Source organism: Pagrus pagrus (assembly GCF_965226575.1).
Source record: "Pagrus pagrus genome assembly, chromosome: 16".
NCBI classification, from domain to species: domain Eukaryota; kingdom Metazoa; phylum Chordata; class Actinopteri; order Spariformes; family Sparidae; genus Pagrus; species Pagrus pagrus.
In genome coordinates this window covers 18,376,271-18,396,444 of record NC_140200.1, presented here as the reverse complement: position 1 = coordinate 18,396,444, position 20,174 = coordinate 18,376,271, and the positions used below count along the sequence as shown (strand labels likewise).

The following is a 20,174-nucleotide window of genomic DNA, read 5'->3' as shown; positions in this document are numbered from 1 at the left end:
ATGGTTGACTGATCTCAACATAAAGTCTATTTATAGCTGTCTTATAGCTCTCTATTATATCATACAACCATCTTCAGCAGATCAAGTTGCCCATTACACAATTATTAAGATATTCTTATTCATATATAATAATTCAGAATAGCTCGTCATGGACCCTGTGGTGACATTGACAACTATGAATACATTATTCTTTACATCATTAAGACCTCATTTAGAATTTCACTTCTTGACTCATTAGTTCTGTACATGTATACTATATTTCCATTAATATATATAGTGTAAGATCTAGTCATGTATACAGTGTAGATAGCTTTTTCTTTATCTATTTTAAACATTAGAATTATTTAATTAAAATAGCTCCTTTTCTGTCTTTCTAATCTCCTTTATCTGCCCTTGTGCTGCGCTAACATCTATACAATGTATATAGCTTTTTGTTCTTTTATTCTTTTTATTTAATTTTTTTTTTTTTTAACCTTTTTGTTTGCCTCTTGTGCTGCTACATGTAAATTTCCTAAAGGGTGCCAATAAAATATTATCTCATAATTAGACAACAGAATTTCATAAAAAATATATCAATACATATTGTCCAGCTATACCACTGCCCAAGTTTTCATAGAAAACAACGTTTTCTGTAAACTTAATCAAATAAATATGAACCTCTTTCACTTAATGGGTTAAAAAAGAACAAAAAACGAATTTCAAGCCAGGTGGCTAAAATTAGTTGAATACACCCTCCACTAACCCTGCACAAGACACTAGAAAACATTGAATTTCCCACTGATATTTAATCTTCCAAGATGCAAACTGATGAAAACATCAATCAGCCTACGCCCTCACATCTACTCAATATTGCTCTTCTGCAGCATCACAGCATAAAAGCTGCACTCACTGATCTCTGAGATGAAACACAAATCCTCAAACCTCCAGTTTGGTATTATTCCTAACCCCCGTGCACTGCCACTCAGAGGGGCTTACAAGCAGCACTTGAAGGCGACAATATGGGGTTTGAAGGACCACAGTATGGAGACAGTGTGCTACTCCTTGGCAGCATCGGTGGCTGGTGCTGGTGGGATTAAGGAGGTGAGAGAAGCGTGAACAACAGCTTATTACAGGTGTCAATAAATGAATAATTTACTGTCCGCAGATGAAAAGTCACAGCATTTCTGGCCAGCATTAGATCGAGGGCTGATGACTTACTTAATATTATTTGTATGATACATGATAAATAATTTGTGTCTTTGTATGCAGACTATTACCTTGTAGGGAACTTGCAATAGACAATAAGCCCTTCATGATGAGACTTTATAACTATTGCAGACAATATTTAAATCACATTTTTTTTTGACCTTGAAATAATTAACGATGGACATTTATACCCAGACTTAATCCATCATAAGGACGTTAGGGCTCACTGACACCTAGGAATACATGATTATAGCCTTTAACACCCTGGTAGCTGAGTAAAACATTATATGTATAGTACCTGTACTGTACTCATGGATTGTCTGTTTTGTGAGAAATGCAGCAACTCCAGACATTCCAGCTCCTAAAGTAAAGGATGAATTTGTGGTATAAAGTTTTAAACATATTTCAATCCATTCTATTCTTCAAGACACTGAAAACACTAGGCATTTACCTTCTTTAAACACACGTCATAACTTTAAAGACAACAGACATATACTGACATTAAGGGAGTAACAATTTTGACTTCTAAATCAATGTTTTAGTTGTGTAAAAATAGCCAGTTTTTGGTGTTGTCGGCAGGCTCCTGCTGTCCTTGACAAACTCTCACAAGTCAACAAACTGTCACTTGCAAGAGTTTGATCTGTTCTGCAGGCACACTAACAACAGACGAGGAAAATTGCTGAGTGTTATTGCGTTGCGATGTCAGCAAGTTTTTGCAGGGCCTCAACAGACAGGGAAGAAACAGTTAAAAGTGCAGTATGTAAGACAGTTGATTGTTGAGTCTCATTCCTAGGTCATCAAATACTGACCCAGCCCAACCCACCGACCCAAAGTGTCAGTATTCAATGATCAAGGAAACCTAAAGCAAACCCCCCCAAAAACCAGACTGTTATGGAGAATGTAATGGTTGTACATCTCATATGGTCTGAGGAGAACTTTAGATAAATTTCAGTCTCTTCCCTTGCAAATATTGGACATTAAATCGCTGGGTACATTAATATGTTGCACTAGAAGCAAAAAAAGGACATGAAAACTTCAGTATTTGACGACCTGGGAATGATCCTCAACAATCAACTGCTGCTTTTCCCACCTTTAAATAAGCTGTTAAAAAAGAAATTAGAATGTTGTCTTATATCTGAGCAGTCACACCCTTAAACATAAAGGAAGATAACACAGAAGATCACAAGAAACAGTCTTTTTATTCACGTTTCATTTCTTACATTGTTCAAGTACAAAGTTAAAATGCCTTTTTAATTAGTTCATATTCATACAAGAGTAAAATAATAATAGTGCCTTTTCATTACTACGACAAACTTAAATACAGTCATTGTAAAGACAAACTCGATTTATACTCCTAACAATATATTTTTCTTATTTTCAGATAAAATTTTAGCACCTTTTGAAACACCACTAGGTCCTCCTTTTCCTAAAAGCTCATCTTTCATTTAGTCCATGAGATGAGTGTCTGAATGCGCCACAGCATTGTATTTGTAGGTGTTTGTGTGTGTGTGTTTGTGTCTCTGCGTCTTAGCGTCGTCCGCTCTGTGTGTTAATAATAGCAGTGTTTTGTGTGTATGTGTTAATAAGTGTGTCAGTGTTGAACACAACGCGTCACTCAGACTGAAAGCTGTCGATAGGCGAACAGAAACATCATCACCGTGTCACCCGTCATTTCAAAACGTCAAACCCATTCCTCTCGCTTATGTCCCACTGCACTCTCAAACAGAGACGTGTTGAAATAACACTGCTCGACAACAACCATATGACCTCCTGACCAGTGGTTTCCAATGTTTTTGGCTTTTGAGCCTTTAAAATCAAGTCAGTTGTCAAACTTATTATTTCAAGAGCTTCAACTTCTTACAGTGTTTGATATTATTGTTTTCAGTCATCTGATCTTCATCTTACCAAACATCTCACAAAGATCTTTTAAGTCCGACAGAACATATTTTAAATATACTTAAAGGTCCAGTGTGTAGGATTTAATGGCGTCAAGTGGTGTGGTTTCAGACTGCCCCTTTCCGTGTTGTTTATTGTTTTTGTTTATTGACTTTCAGCATTATCAAAGGGTCATAAAGACAAATGTTATTAAAAACACTGAATTATATTTGCAGTTACAATTAAACATCAGTTGTAAATAGACCAAAGAATTTACAATAGACTAATAACGCTGTTAATTTTTAAGAAATGAACAATTATCTAAACTAAGATCTAATACAGCACATATATGAAATCTAAAATCCATGTCATCTAGGAGCCTTATGAGTATTTCTGTCAATAAATCCTCCCAAATCCTACACACTGGACCTTTAAATCTCACATTTTTTGTATCTATTACATAACAACAGTGGCCTTTTTGGCTATGACTTCTTAAAGTAAAGAAATGCTTTACTGCTGATGCCATTTGCGCAACCAAAGAGTGATTTTTGCTGGTTGTAATTTTCTCCTTGAGAGGATTTTAAGGCCACAACGAGGTCAGATTATCTAATATTCACCAAAACAAAAAAGCCGCTGAACAATTTTCCGTGACAGATTTGTTTCTTCTGCCCTTTAATCTCCTTCTGAACACTCACAGTTATGTAACAATCATTGTTACAACTTTATATATAGTACATTGTTTTATTTTAACGTGCAAATGAAGGAAAGCAACCAAACATTTTAACTGAAGCTTTTCCTTCTCAGATTGTTGAATTTACATGATTTTTTGAAGTGGGGAGGGGTGAAGCTGAAACATAAACAATGTGTCAATCAATTGGTTTGTCGATGACAGAAAATGCAAAAACAAATTTGATGACTGATTGATTGTTGTAAAATTTCTGGTTCCAGCTTCTCAAATGTGAGAATCTTTTGGGCTTCAGTCTTCTGTGACAGTAAACTAAAAATCTTTGAGTTTTGGACTGACTTTTGACTTAAACAAATATTTTTCACTGTTTGCCAGTTTTTTAGACTAAACAATGAACCAAGAAAATAATCAGCTGAAGAAAATAATCGTTACTTACAACCTTAAAGTTTCTGTTGGTAAGAAAGTACATTTTCGAGTCTCATTCCCAACTCGTCAAATACTGACGCTTTTGGATGGTGGCCAACCCGACCTACAATCCCAAAGTATTACTATCTTACCACCAGGAGCTTTACATAAAACAGTCTCAATATTTCACAAGAAAGTTTAATTTTGTGTTGCAGACTTTTCTATTTTCTTGGTTTTGATGATCTTCTGGTCAGGAGGTCCTGATCAAAACTTTGGGAGCCACTGGAAAGTTTGGATTTTGCTGGTCATGACTTCACCCGCCTCTTCCTCCTCTTTTACAACTCTGCACTTGGTGTTATGTCAACCCGCTCTTGTTTGAAAGTGTCCTTTAGCTCGTCGTCTTAACAATTTCTTCTGGCATCCTTGGGTACAATAGAACAAGTCACTATACTAACTGTAATATATGCTTTCTCTAGCCTCTCTCTCTCCTCTCTAGGCTGAGACTGAACTGAACTGAGCACCAACCTGGAACAGTACACACACACAATAACAGATTATTATTGTAATTATTATTACCATTATTATTATGATCATTACTCCCTAATCTAACATGGAATCGGAGATTACACTGACTGACTGACATGCAGCACCTGGGGGTCGGGGAGTGGGGTGGGGGGTTTGGGAGCACCAAACGACGCAGGGTGATGATGTCACACCCAGCAGCGCCGTGGGAGGCCTGATGGCAACAGGCGGCCGGCAAAAACACAGTGTGTATGCACATGTGTGTGTGTGTTGATGTTTGTAGCGAAAGGAGTTCAGAGAAGCACTGTGTTGTGTGTCTGTGTGTGTGTGTTTGTAACCTGCAAGAGCACTGTAAAAAAGAGCAGAGTTTAAAAAGCACCTGAAGGTTGGTTGTATAAACGGAGAGTAAACATGATGGAAAAAACTTTGAACCTGCTGGTTTATTGTTGGTTTTTTGTTGCTGTTTGTGCACTATGTGTGTCTGTATAGACTGCATGTGTCCAGTTGTTCGCTGGTATCTGAGGAAGGTCAGAGGATCGGAAGGCTTCCTGGAAAAAGTTGGTCGTCTGAGGACCAAAAGCACCAGACTGAACGGGGTGTTTTCTCAAAAGACAGCCCTGTCTAAATAAAACATCAGTCTGTTGGGACGTTCACACAAACTGTCTGTGTGTATGATCGTTTTGGTAACATTTTTATTTGAATTTACTTGCTTAAAGTTATTCAAGGTCACAGCGCAGCTGAGTTGATCCCAGCATGCATTGGGCGAAAGGCAGAAGAAGCACCCAAGACAGGAGGTACAATCGGTAGTATCGTTATTTATACAGGGCGATCTGTTTCAGTCGTAGGATGTATAAACCAGCATAGTGTCTATAGATTAAAGGTCTGGTTTCAGTGGATGTCACTGCAGTAACTTGTGGACATTTTGGATCCCTATGGAGCAAAGTAGGAGCGTTAACTGCAAGATTTTCACCAGATGAGAAATGGCAACACTGGAGCTGACACACAAGAAAAGCTGCGTAATATATGAAAGGGATCAGGTTTAATATCCCCCACTGACTTTCTTTCACTTTACATGCTGCTGTGAACAAGACACTGAACTCCTCATGAGTCCACTGGTGTTTTAGTTTTAATGTTTCTCAGAGGCAGTGCTGCTCTGGAGGTACAAATAATCTCACTGGAGGAATTAAAACTTGATGTGTGTGTGCAACAATATTATATCGTTATTATCACGATATGAGACTAAATATCGTCCTTGATTTTGGAAATCGTTAAATGGCGATGTGACATAAGTGTTGTCTTTTCCTGGTTTTAAAGGCTGCATTACAGTAGAGTGATTTTTTTTTTTCCAAAACAAAACCAATAAAACAAAGGGTATGTATTTGATAATATAACATTAAGTTGCAATCTTCAATCCCTTAACAGGGGGCATATTACGTAAAACTCATTTTTCAGTGCTTGTGCACAAACATTTGGGTATCTACCAACTCACCAATTGTGAAATAAAACATCCCAGTCAGTTTTTTGTGGGACTCGTTCAGATTATGGCCTCATTTTAATAATACTGGCCCCAGTCTGAATATTTCCAGCAATGGCTTTGAAACTACCTGTACATGGACCACTAGTGCTAGCATTATGTCAGCTGCTCTGTTGTTAGCTGCACAGTTTTAACGAGGGACCACGGCATTTCAGCATTTGAAAGCGTGGAACCACAGCATATGTTAACAAGACGAGGGCCGGTACAAAGCTAAGAGCTAAACATGGGAGCTGCTCTGTTGTTGGCTGCAAGAATCGACACAAATGTCTTCATCTAATCCCATCTGAGGATGTCACGACCCAGTGGATTAACTTTATTTTTGCTGGAAATATAAAGAAAAACTCAAACTATAACAAAAATTGGAAGGTCTTAGAGGGTCACTCACTGCCTTAGCTTTAGAGACAGAGCATGATACATCCCACACAATGAAAGCTGCTCTCATGATGGGTACAAACAAGCTAAGCCACACCAAAGTTACCAAGCTACATAGAAAGATGACATCATATCATCATGTCACAGTACACCTGTTGTAAAGTACACCAACATAGTGACCACTGGAGGCTTAAAATAGTGTTGCTGTTCACTGCCAGCTTAATGAAATGATTCCACTAAGGAGGCCAATTTTTGGTACAGTATATGACATCTATCTATAATTATTCAAGTGACAGACAATACAATTCCACTTTTGCATCATTACGATGAACATCACAGTCATTTGAGCAACAGTTTACAGTAGTCCATGCAATACAAGAGCACTTTTACGAATGTTATTAAGTGAGTATTGCATGAGGAAATAAATCCATTCTTAAAATGCTACTAGTGTACAGTATATCACAGCATATTCACCAAAGCATTAGCTAAACTTATTGTACAATCATTGTCTAAAATATTGCAAAAGCCACCAGGAAATAATCCAAACAGTATACGTTTTTTTAAAAGCACACAAAAGGACTGTTGTCTGGAAACCTAAAAGTGGATGTAGTCCCTGACAATGTGGAGACATGCAGTGACTTTCTATATTTTCATATATATTTAGGAATTTATCACTTTTTTTCAAATCCAGTGACAGCTAAAACTAGCTTAGTGGAACACAAAGGATTGTTTTACCCTAACATGAGTGTTTCCTTGTAATGCAGTGTCTGTATTCTGGTTTGTTTGCCCACTAGAGGGGGCTTTAGACACTGAAGATGTAAACTGTTGCGAGGCTTTTCATTATGATCTTGTCCGCTGACTTTACTAAAAAACGTGCAAAAAGACGCCTTGTCTCTTATTTCTTTTGACAAATTAGTCTTGTTTTAAAAGATTTTAAAAGCAATTATATTATTAGATTATAGTTACATCGTCAAGGATTGCTTGGTTACTTTTTGATAATGTCTTTAAAATATGGCTATTTTTTTAACTGCATCCCTCATGTTGTAGAATAATGCTAATTTGATTTGACAAAATTTAAATACTAACTACATAAAATGCATTTTATGTGCCTTGAAAATGGTTTGAGATGTTTTATTATACGTGGAACTAAGATTTCTGTAGTTCTGTCCATTTTTTTAGTGTAATCGTTTGATTTTAAAGTAATCCAAAAGTGACAGTAACTGACAACACTTCAGTATAATCAACCCGGATACAAATAGGCACTATGCAGATGCAGAATGACGCATATAAATGAACAAGAAATATAACCACGAACTTCTCCATTCCTAAAAATTCACTCCTTTATTTCTGTTTTTCATATTGCAGCCATCGCTGACAACTACAGCTGGGTATCGCCACTGATTTCCTGAATCGATTTGATTCCAATTTTTTGGTTACACTACCAAACTAGCTTGGAGAGAGACTTGGAGAGAAACATTTTAAAATTGGGACCCTCCTCTACCTGGTGCACCATTAAAAATGTAAATGTTTACATTAAGATTGAACTAAATGTTTTTTGAAGACTTGTGATTACAGTCTGCCTATGGAGAAATAAATGGGATATCATTCTGATTTTAGCATGTAAATTATTAAAAATGCTGTTGTGAAAGAAGAAGAAAGTAAGAAAAGAAGTAGCAAAGAAAACAAAGAAAAAAATAAGAAAAAATCAGAAACCTATGTTGAGTTTGAGTTTAAGAGGTTTCATTCATCAATTCTTTACACGCCACACAAAGTCATCTTCATCAGGGGCAGATAAATAACAACCTAATGTTGGTGTTATTTTTTCAGCCCACTGAGTTTCAACTCAACAACTAAAACCACTTGTACCTCCAAAGCAGCTTTTACAACGTGATTAAATTGTAGTCACATTAAAAATCTCTTCATGCGACTCTATCTGAACCATTTTGCCTTGTGTTTCCTTTTGGACGCTCCCTTTGCACACTATCGCTATATCTGACAAAGAAAATAGGTATTAAGAATTCACCTATCTTACCTGGTGTTGCCTCCACCCGTCTGTAAGCATTTGGTTTGACTCTTTTAGGGACACAAAACTGTAGCGACTGAAACAACCAGAGACCGTTCAGTCTTAGAGAGCACCAAAAACTTTAAAAGTGTTGTATTAAAGTGGCACCATTTGGACTGCCTGACCAGCACCATGAGCGTTAACTGGTGTGTGTGTGAGTGTGTGTGTGTGTGTCTGTGTGTGTGTGTGTTTGTATATTTGTGTTCATTGCACTGTAAAACACCACTGTCACTATGCATGAATACAGTTAGGTGTTAGAGGGGTTCGTTGGTGTGTTGATGTATTCAGAGTTGTTAAAAACAGAAAGCCCGGGTATCTTTGTTGGTTTTGCACCCCCTGGAGGTTTGGAACTCCAGCTGCTATGACACAGTAAAGCCAGAAGACACCAGTTTCAAGGTCGGACAGGAAGTTTGTGTGTGAACAAATACAGTACAGAGACCCTGCACCAGTGTGTGTGGTTGTGTGTGTGTGTGTGTGTGTGTGTGTGTGTGTGTGTGTGTGTGTGTGTGTGTGTGTGTGTGTGTGTGTGTGTGTAAATCAGCAAGGTAGCACCAGGGGACTAAGGTCAGCCAGTGGTCTACACGGGATCTAGGGAAGCAGTCCTTTACAGCGTGTGTATTTATGTGTGTATGTCCGGTCATCTGTGTCATCCAACCTTCATGTACCCGCTGTATACTGTTGTAATGTGTGAATATGTGTGTGTGAGACAGAGAGAGAGAGTTGGTGGTGTGTGTGACTAGTTGCAGGCGAAGTACTCCTTGAGCGGGGCGAAGAGGTGCCTGATGACGGGGACGCTCCAGGAACGTCCAAGCAGCCTTTGCCTGGCCAGACGACTCATGTTGGACACGTCGGTGTAGTGGACAGGGAAACCAAACACCCTGGAGACACACAGGACAATTATCAGAATTTAGAATCACAATCAGAACCGGCTTTATTGACCAAATATGTGTACACAGACAGGGCATCTGACTCTGCTTCTTCATTGCACTCACACAGGAGTATACATAATAGCTGAACAAATAGAGGGAAAGAGTAGACAGGACTGTGATGTACAAAACAACTAGTCAATTAATCAACAGCAGACTTACAGGAAGTTAATCAGCAACGGTTATAATTAGGGGTTGACCAATGTTGCTTTTTCAGGGCCGATACTGATTATTAGAAATCAGGGAGACTAAAAAACAATATTTTGGACCAATACTTATTGGCAGTAAAAATTAAAATCTCTGTGCCAAAGTCAAAGTAGCACATTTTTTAATTAGTTTATTTTAGTTTAACGATAAACAGAAAACGCTGAATATCAACCCAATAATTGTCCAGCACTGATAATTGGTCTACCCGTAGTTATAATACTCGATCAATCATTTATTTTTCAAGCAAAAATGTCAAATACTTTCAAATATGAGGATTCACTGTATCGTTGTAAATGTTTTGTAAATATTTTTGGTATTTTTAGGATGTCTTCAAAAAGCAATCTGAAGACATCATTTTGGATGCAGAATTGTGACAGGAATTCCTCACTATTTTCTGATGTTTTAAAGAGGTGTTTTATCAGTTGCTTCATAAATGAGGGGTCTATAAAGGGACTGAGGTGGCACACACAGAGGAAGAACACACTGAAAAAACATACATATAACAAATTGTCACCTAATTAACAGACATAATTGAGTACTACAATGTCATGCAAACAAAGTAGCTGTGGTAGATTAGAAACACAAATAAACTTCACAAAACAAGCCAGAAATACACTCATATTCATCAGTTTCATTTGTGAACATGCACACAAAGTCAAATTAGAGGGACACACACAAGAGAAGACACACACACACACACACGCACACAAACACACACCACTGTACCTTTCCATCTCGGTACACCAGAGGATGTCCTCCTTGTTGTCCATGAAGACGGGGAAATGCTCGTCTTTCCCCTGCTTCACAGAGTTGGAGCGTGTCGTTATCGTACGCAACTTCTCAAACTGGAATTAACATCCAGAACCAATCACACACACAAAAAACACACAAACACAGACAGACACACACACACAAATCCTTATTTAATCCTACAGCTAGCCTCCTTTTGTACAGCAGCTTTCTATGATACAATTGCAGTAAGACTAGAGTCATCGTTTAAAGGGTTGACTGACTTTTTCTCTTGTTTGTAGAGCAAAAGTTTAACAGTAGATGCAGGAAAATGCAGTGAAAATGGATGTTAAAGACATATTTCTGCAGAATTAGAAGGAAATGCCTCTGTTATAGTGTAAATCTATACTCAAAGGAGAAATACATAGTTCAGACTTCCTGTTTTTCAATTGACATACATTAACCAGACATTAACTTTTAGGTGCTGCATGCTCATCCGTTCATTATTTGACACCACTGACAGTGATCATTGGCCATTTTCCAAACTTCAAAAAGTCAGTTTTTCTATCCATCACATACTGTAGAAAGTAACATTAAATTCTTTCCACATTTGGCTTTACTTTCCAAACTTGTGTCCAACCCTCACCACTAATCATGAAGTTAGATACCACATGGTAATAAGCACAGACATACACAAACATACACGCACTCACAGGGGGGGATACCTTGGCTGTACGTCCGTGCTCAAGGCACTCCTGTAGGTCAAGTTTGTCATTCGTCATGGGAGTCAAAGGTCTGTAATAAATAAAAGGTGATAAAAAAGTTAGAATAGTGACGTAAACGAGAGTGAGCTGATTGTTACTATGGTGTTTGTGTGTTTGTTTCACCTGGACATGCCTGGCAGGTTTCCCCAGAAATAACGAGCGCGGTGGGCGGCAGAGACCTCCTTGGCATCGATCATCACTGGGTTACACTGAAGAGGAACAGCAGGGTCACTTCCTGTTTCACTTAATATGAACATCTATCTGAAGAAGAGACTCATACTGTACCGTAGGTCTGTGTAAATCATACTTTATCTTACTGATGCAAAACCCTGCAAGTTTGTCAAGATGTTTTTTAGTCAGTCAGCATAAGTGAACAACATCTAACCTGATAATTAACTGAATCAAAGTGTAAAACACATCGGGGCTGTACTGATTGTCATTTCATTCAACATTCAAAGCTTCCATAGTAGGTCGTCAAATGTTATGATGTCATCAACCAAAAATACTCAATTTCTCATTTCTGCTTGGCCAACCTGTTAATACAGGTGTGTGTCTCCCTTTGTGTGTGGCAAGCAGAGCATCAGCAAAGCTATTTGACTGCATTGAAAAAGTTTACTTTGAAAGGCTAAACACCAATAAATATGGATCAAAGCTGATTACATTAGCTTAATGTTGTACATTTTGGATCTTTATTCAATCAATTTTTAATTCTGGGTTTTACTACTCAGTGTAGTTGGAAATGTTTGAGTCACGCGAGTCAGGAACAATCCTACGCAGCCAGCCACCAATCTAATCCTACAAACAGTATTGTTAATTCTGCAACTAACAAAAGACCTGCACAGCATTCAAATGTTGATTTAGCGTATGAACGTCAACGTTTAAATGCAGCTTAAATGCGGCTGAACAGCCTTAAAATACATTATACTCAAGTGCTCTTGTTATCTGTTTCGCTTGCTGTCTGTACTAATTAGGTTGCTGTAGAGAGCATCTTAAGTATGTAAAGCAATCAATCTACTGTATAGTCAAAATATATTATAGTAAGTGGGAGGTTAATCTTTCCTGACACAACATTAAATCTTCTCATGCTTCAGTCCTCCCTCACTGGGTAAATGTATGTAAATGAATGGAATCTGTTTTCATGTCTATGTGTTTTGAAACTAAATTTAGCCGGTGTGTTCATGATACCTCTAGAAAGCGGGAGATGTCCCGTTTGTCGCTGACTCCCATAGCGACCACGTTCTCAAACAGCCAGAAGAATGGCCGATCGTCGCCCGGCTTCGGTCGAGCCTCGTGCAGCAGGCGGTAAAACTCGAAAAACAACCGGCCGGTTCCCTCTGCGGGAGGAGAGATGAGACAATCGTCAGTGACTCTCAGCATTTTTGATCTTTAACATTAAAAGGAATGTATCTCAAATTGTACTTGTTCCCTTCTGGTTATTTATTCTAGTTTAATTCATTCATTATTTTTATAGCCTTTTACCGTAAAGGCCTTTTCTTGCAGGGTTGACTATGGAGAGGTCGTTGCAGGGACTTCCTCCTATCACCAGGTCAAATGGCCCCCACTCTTCGATCTAACAACACAACGAGAGTTAACTTAAGCACCAGGAGGACGGGTTAAGGAGCAGTTTAGTGAAGAAATAAGACATAAATACAATTATTCTGCAAAGAGGAATGGTACTTACATGTTTGTGTGTTACGTTGCGAACATCGCCCACGTACATGATGCGGCCGTGGTGTCGAACCATACCGACAGTGATGGAGTCTTCACACACCTCTGAGGCCACGTACTTGTCGACCTGGATGCCCAAATCCTTCAGCACCAACAGACCTGAGTGCATGATCACATAATTATTTGTCATTACAGCTGCGTTGTAGTGGTGGCCTAAATGTCTGTGTAAACCTTCACGCCAATCCATCAAATAAGTGTTGAGAAAAAAATACTGGATCAACTGTGTACCTGTGGCAATGCCGTCAAACAGGGAGAGAACTCTGATTGGTTTCCTCTTCTCTGCTGCCACTGGAGTATACAACTTGGCCGGCTCCTAAAGGAGAGTTAAAAGAGGAAGAGACATTGATGAGAACACGAGAGAGCGCAGAGGGAACAGCAGCACATAAGCCACCAGCTTCATTTACAAGGATGAGCCGGTGTTTCCGGTGATTCTGGCTTAAAAGCATCAATAATTGAATGTGAACGTGGTCTGTTTTGATGTGTTTTAGCTTCATGGATCATTTAAATTTGACAAGCCCCGGAGCAGAAGTCCCACTGAACACCAGGCACTGATGTTTAACTGTGATGAATTTTTCAAGCAGGGTTAGAATTTGATATTAGACGGTCAACATATCAAATTTACTGCACCTAATTGACTTAAAGTGTGTTGTCTGGACTGAGGTGGAATGATTGAGTTCGGATAGCTGTTACAACGATCAGTGTTGATGTCATGGATAGTTATAGAAGGAGTAGGGGTGTAGTTCAGTACAGGAGGACAGGTAGATAGAGAAGTTGTAGAGTCTGCAATGTGTCACCAGAGATGTAAGGTGGAGAATAATAGATGGATACATTAACAAATGAATAAAATGACCGCTACAGAATACAGAATTGTATTCTCAAGTCTTTAATCAATATTTCACTTGAATATGTAAATGTTATGCTACTTTATGGGTCTACTCTGCTACATTTAGATGCAAATATTGGACACTTGACTTGATTTATTTGACAGCTTAAGTTAATAGATTCTTAAATCAACTAATAAATTAGCCTATATTACAGAAAGGTCTATCCAGCAGTATATAAAGTCACTGAAATATGCTCCACTTTTACCCTCTGCAACATTTAAAAGATGAATTTATGCTGATCTAATTATAATCCAGTAATATTATATATATGATTCTGAAATGGGCCATTCTGCATAATGTGTACTTTTGTGGCGGTACTGGTGGGAAAATGCCAGAGAACCTGTCCCAAACCACATGGAAATATATATCATCTTTCTATCGTTTTACTCCATTAACTGCTCTGTCCATTTATCTGTTTTTAATTCCTCTCATGTGATGTCTTTTTTCTTCTGTCCTTTACTGCTTTTATTTGTTTATTTTTAATCTATTTATTATCATTTTTTCTTTTTACTGCCCGTAATCTTTTTATCTGTTCTTACTTCCCTGAAGTGATGCTGTCTTTATATCGCCCTTTATCGATTTTATTATTTGTCTGTATTTTTGCATTGCTCATTCTGTTTCTGTGATTTTGCCTGTTTTTGACTCATATTGTCCTTTTGTGTTTTTACATTTTCTGTTCTGCCTTATTGTTTTAACTTGGCTAAGACTTGGCTTCCTTGTGTTTGGCTTCACTGTTGACTGTTTATTCTGTAATATTGCCTTCCTGAGTTTCCTGCTATTGCTTGTTTGGCAAAGAACTTTGTAGACTCTGCTTTAAAAGGTGCTATATAAAAAAAAATAATGAAAAAATGCCTCTTCAGGGAAAAATGCAAAAGTTGTCACAATGAAATAAAATGGAAAACAAACGTAAGGTGTATAAAGGGGCCCGGGTGTTGAGGGGTTCAGTGAGATTGAAAGAAACCTCAATGTCCCAGGCTGTTGTGACACCAGCCATTCTCTGGCACAAATAGCACTATGCATGTCCCTAATGCAGGAAGCCTAACTGAATATTGACCTTTAAAAATGACTCTACAAGGTTGCAGAATTCTCAAAACTTCCCTCAACTGGAAAGAAAAAGACATGAAAGAAATCCAAACAAGCATACATGAATTACAGTTTCTGGTTGACAGTCTGTTTGGATGAGGTCAGCAATGTTTCAGACTGAGCTTGATGTGTGATTCCCCACCTCTCTTAAGCATTCACATAAGGGCGTCATTAAACTCTGATTGGCTAAAATGGGAATGCCCCAAACTGCTCTCACTCATTAATTAGGAGCCAGCCTCCACTCCCTGTACAACAGGTGATCTGAATTTTCTGAAATCAATCCAAATCAAGAGGAATTTCGACAGTCAAAAGTCAGACAATTTTACTGTTGGTACATTTATAGACAGTATTTTGATGCTTCTGTACTTTTACTTGAGAAAGATACTTTTACATAATTTATACAAAAGATCTGAATACTTCTTCCACCACTGGAATTCCCTCTCTCTACTTGTGTGTCTTTTTAAACACTAAAAAAACTTATAACAGTGCATGCGGTGCCGGAAAAATCTGAAAAATGAGTTATAACTGGTGAAATTTACACAGATGTCCCCTTAAGTCAGAAGGTCGGCGAAAATGTAGCTACACGACCAACTGACTTTGACGTCATATACTGTACGCAGAAACATGGCGGAGGAAATAAATGTTTAGTTGATGTTAAAAAACTTAAATTAATAAACATACTCCATATACTTTTTTCGCTGACATGTAGTTTGTAATGTGGTATTAAGTTGTCATGGTTAGTTGCTGTCCACTTATGATAACAAGTCAGGTTGGGCAGTGTTTTAGTGGTTTAAACGTGCACTATGTCGTTTTGAGCAATACATCTTAATCAGAAGAACACTGACTTATTTTTTTTTATGCCTAAACAAACTAAATTAACAAACTCTCTTTGTTTTTGTGACTGAATAAACAAACATCAATTGTGATGTATGAAATTGTGTTGTCCTTAAAGGTGAACACTGTTCATACTGTTTTACTTTGTTTTTATCTAGCTTCAAACTGTGTTCTGCGGACCTTATTTTGCTCTGAGAACAGCTTGTTTATTCAGTTATGGAAAAAAAAATATTATTCTGAGCATTACAATAATGCTACCTATATTATACCTAAATATTAAAATTCTGAGTTTGAATTTCTTCTCCAAAACTACATAGTGCCCCTTTAAGGGAATGAACTGGTGGAGGAACAAGTCTGGGATGAAATCGCTCTGTAATACAACACAACTATTACTTTTATGATCATGACCATTATTAATTCTGTTTTATGTATGAAGAACAGAAAAGAAACACATGGAAACACTTACAAATTCTTGTTCATGGTTGTTGGCGAAGAAATGCTGTAGTCTGCAGGGCCAGTCATCCCGTCGCCGCAGTAACCCGTAGGTGTTCCGGGGGCCGCACATGTAGCAGTTCCAGGGGTCTTCTTTGATGGCCGCCGCCGCCGAGCCAGCTCCTACCAACAGATCCACGCACTCCACGCAGAAACACCTGCATACACACATACACACTCATTTTAAGGTAACTAAAACACAATTCTTAGTTTCAGGTGATTATAAACCAATGAAAAGAATAATGTTTAAATTATTAGAATAATTCTGAATATTTTATTGCATTTCTGCTGACAGATTGCCCTTAATTCTACAAACTGGACCTTTAAGTCAGCTTTTGGACACATGGTATTTTTACACTGTGGTACTGTGGTAAATCTGAATTCTTCTTCCACCACTGCATGACTCCCGGTATCTGCTGTGCTGAGCTGGTGCATGTTTGCATTGATTAGGTCAGAGTCTTTATGCCAAAATAAACTCTATATTCACATAAATAAATCTGCTCCACATGAGTTGGCTGACTCAGTCACCGATAAAATGAGCCATAAATCACGTTTGACATTTATGGGTAAATTGTTACTGTGAAATCCAAAACCCTGTCCTGGCCACAAAAAGAAGGAAACTCCTGCTTGCCAGTCCCCAAAACTTGCCAGTGTCTGTATACAGTATTGTACTGACCTACAGCAGTTGTTGTTGCCGCACATGAGCACTTCCCTGCCTCCACAGCAGATGGTGCAGTAGGACTGGTAGCCGTCATCGTCGTACTGGTAGGCGCACTCCAGGAACGAATTCTGCCAGAGCACAGGACAGAATCAGGAGGAGGCACAGAGGGAGGCTGTCAAAATTAAATCTGTTTTTCGGGTTACATCTCAGACGTTATTGATATTCAACCAATGTTCACGATATTTTCACTGCTTTCAAAACAGAGTGAGAAAGAGAGTGCGTTTTGTGTGTTTGGCCCATTTGAGAAATGCAACTTCAACAGATATTTGTTGGACTAATTTGATGTTTAATAATTCATCAAGCTAAAATGTCAAACATTCTCTATTTCCAGCTTCTCAAATGTGAGGATTCAAGTCTGTTCTCTGTTTGAGTCTGTGTGTGAACTGAATATATTTGAGTTTTGGACTGTTTGTTGAACAAATCAAGTGATCTGAGGACATCTCGTCAGGCTCCGGGGAAGTTGTTTTGGAGGATTTTCACCATTTTTTTCATATGTTATAGACAAAATGAACAATCCATGAATTCAAAAAACAAAAACAATAATGTGATCTTCACAGTTGACACCTTGGAGGCAGATCTCCATTAGATACGTCGCTAGAAATGTGTCACCAGCAAAACCATTGTTTCCCTCCGTTTTTCTAGTGGTTTTTAGAGGTTGAAATGTTCAACTTTCAGCACATGGTGCAAAGTCGCACTGCCTTTACCATTAATTACATATTAGGGCTGTCATGATATCAGATTTTCAATACAAAATTATCGTGGCTGGACATATTCATGATAACGATAGTCACACAACATCTAAAAAACACACAATTACTATCAACTACTCAAGCACTCGTGAAAAGGCAACCACATGAACTCATAACACATGATCAATATTTCATCTCCACAGGTGAGGCGCTGTAACGCAACCAAACCATTGGTGACCGAGTCTCTGTGTGATCAGAGCCTAAGTCTGTATGCAAAAGTGTTTGGTACATGTATTTACATTCATCTACATATTGTGTGTTTGATTTATAAATTCACTGTTAAGGAGAAAATGTTTCCTGATTATAAAATAACCAAACTGATAATGAACTGTGTGAATGAACACAATTTTGTAAAATGACCTCATGACATTATCATCATCCACATTACCAATATTAGATTATCGTTAAACCCACAGCGGGTTTCTCTGAGAGGTTTCTTACTTTGCAACCCTGGCACATTGCTCCTATGAAGAGAGGATGCTCCAGAGAGACATTGAGGCTTCCACAGGAGATGCAGATATCTGAACAAACACATTATTATATTCAACACTTAGATTAATGCTGGAATTTAAAGGTACAACAAGTGAGACTTAATGACAAAGACTCACTAATTACTTGGCCGGTTGGTGTGATTTATAACTTTACATTAACATTCCAGCTCATAATCTGTTTTGGATGTCTTCACTCCGGTCCACCAGTGAAATATTACTGTAGGTCTTGCTGCATAAATGAATCAACTAAACGCCAAGAATGTAAATAAGAAGACGAACTGGATGCCAGAAACACTTTTTATAGTTTTTTTAGTCAAAGGTAGACTTAATTTAGGATATAAGCAATTTAATTTAGGTGTCATTGATTTTATATTTACCCTAATTAACTGAATTGACCTTTTTTCTGGTTTAAACAAGAAAAAATACACTAATAATGTAATAACAGCCTCATAAACAGTATACTAACATTTCAATACGCAGCCAAAGTTACTTCCTTTATCAAAAACATCTGTTTGTATTGTAACAGCAGATAAGATAAGAAAATCCAAAAAGTAATCTTCAGAGGGAAAATACTTTCCTAAATAATGATGTGGGTTTTAAATTTAACAGTTTGTCACCTTTCCAACTCATTTAGAAGGATGTTTTATTAGGTCATGATTGTTAACACTGTTCAGCAGCAGTTAAAGTGCGACTTGCTGAAAGGGGCAGGTGATAAAAATGAGCTAAAGTCAACTCTTTATCAAGGGTTAAGCAAAGTGTATAAAACACTTCTGTGAGCCAGAGGAATTATACGAACCAGCTCTTAAAGAGGATTGAACGAAAGCATCACTTCATTTCAAATCTACATATAAGAATGTTGCTGGAATAAAATGTGAATCTTTTACCTTCGATGTTCCTGGTCTTCTTTTTGATCTCATGTATGAGTCTCTCTGGAACAAACAATAGAAACAAAACACATCAACACACTATTTTGTACTTGTAATGTGTATGTATGTGTATGTGTTTGTTTGTAATAACACAGTAAAGTCAACATTGACAGAAACGTGTATTATCGAGAAGATCAGGCCTCTGTACTGCTGAATAAGTCAGTCTGCCGCTGGTCAAAAAGTGACTCAGCTCTTCATCAACTTAAAAGCTCGTATTTATTTCAACATTTTCCTCTGAGTGGTGGAGAACACTCACTCACTCACTCACTCACTCACTCACTCCTCCACTTGCAGTAAATTTTTTTAAATAAACACACAGAAGTTGTAGGTTCAATTATGAAAATAAGCAGCTTCAGCTGAAATTGTATGTTTGCTCGTTTACCTCTTGTCCCTTCGTCGATCACCTCTCTGATCTTTGCTTTTTCAGCTGCGTTCTTGCGTGGCTTCTTGGCAGGTGGAGGCGTGTACGCCGCCTCAGGTTCGGCCCACATCTCTGGGTACACTTCCTTATATGGATTCTGCTCGCCTGTGGGGATGATTAACTTTGTTTTTAGTGGTTATGGGTGTATCATCCAGAATGAGTCAGGTTACTTTGGAGATACAGTACACTGGGACTTGTTTAAAGCTGTGGAGTCACTAGTTAAAGCTTTTGTAGACTTTCAGGCTAAGAAGAACGTTTTTCCTTCTTTTCACAACTTCTTTGGTCAATTTTTGTGCGACCAGTGCAACACCTTTAAAGGTGCACTATGTAGTTTCGTGGAAGAATTTTAATCAGAAGAGAAAAATTTTCATTAATAAACTAAATAAACAAATTCTCTTTGTTTTCATGGCTGAATAAACTGATTAAACAAACTGACCTTAAAGGACAACACAGTTTCATATTGTTTAACTTTGTTTATATGTGGCGGACCCTGCCACCTTTCTAGCTTCAAACAGTGTTCTGCGGACCTTATTTTCCTCTGACAACAGCTTGTTTATTCACTTGTAATGCTACCTTATT

The 20,174-nt window shown here is 38.0% G+C and overlaps 1 protein-coding gene across 13 annotated transcripts in view; it reads right to left on the bottom strand.

Annotated features, from left to right (window-relative positions):
- Window positions 1-2,365: 2,365 nt before the first annotated feature.
- Window positions 2,366-20,174, bottom strand: part of LOC311271807 (DNA (cytosine-5)-methyltransferase 3A-like) — a 67,844-nt gene continuing 50,035 nt past the window's right edge. For 7 of the 13 annotated variants that reach the window (XM_084377672.1, XM_084377680.1, XM_084377682.1 and 4 more), the window contains 13 exons: window positions 19,557-19,700; window positions 19,133-19,177; window positions 18,199-18,278; window positions 16,964-17,076; window positions 16,262-16,445; window positions 13,223-13,307; window positions 12,948-13,093; window positions 12,746-12,836; window positions 12,452-12,600; window positions 11,390-11,475; window positions 11,216-11,297; window positions 10,500-10,618; window positions 2,366-9,518 (listed from right to left, as the gene is read on the bottom strand). In XM_084377672.1, the coding sequence (XP_084233798.1) occupies window positions 9,377-9,518; window positions 10,500-10,618; window positions 11,216-11,297; window positions 11,390-11,475; window positions 12,452-12,600; window positions 12,746-12,836; window positions 12,948-13,093; window positions 13,223-13,307; window positions 16,262-16,445; window positions 16,964-17,076; window positions 18,199-18,278; window positions 19,133-19,177; window positions 19,557-19,700 (1,466 nt within the window). In that variant the 3' untranslated portion in view covers window positions 2,366-9,376. The remainder of the gene's footprint in view (window positions 9,519-10,499; window positions 10,619-11,215; window positions 11,298-11,389; window positions 11,476-12,451; window positions 12,601-12,745; window positions 12,837-12,947; window positions 13,094-13,222; window positions 13,308-16,261; window positions 16,446-16,963; window positions 17,077-18,198; window positions 18,279-19,132; window positions 19,178-19,556; window positions 19,701-20,174) is intronic. The other 6 variants (XM_084377679.1, XM_084377681.1, XM_084377673.1 and 3 more) reach the window with 4 other exon arrangements.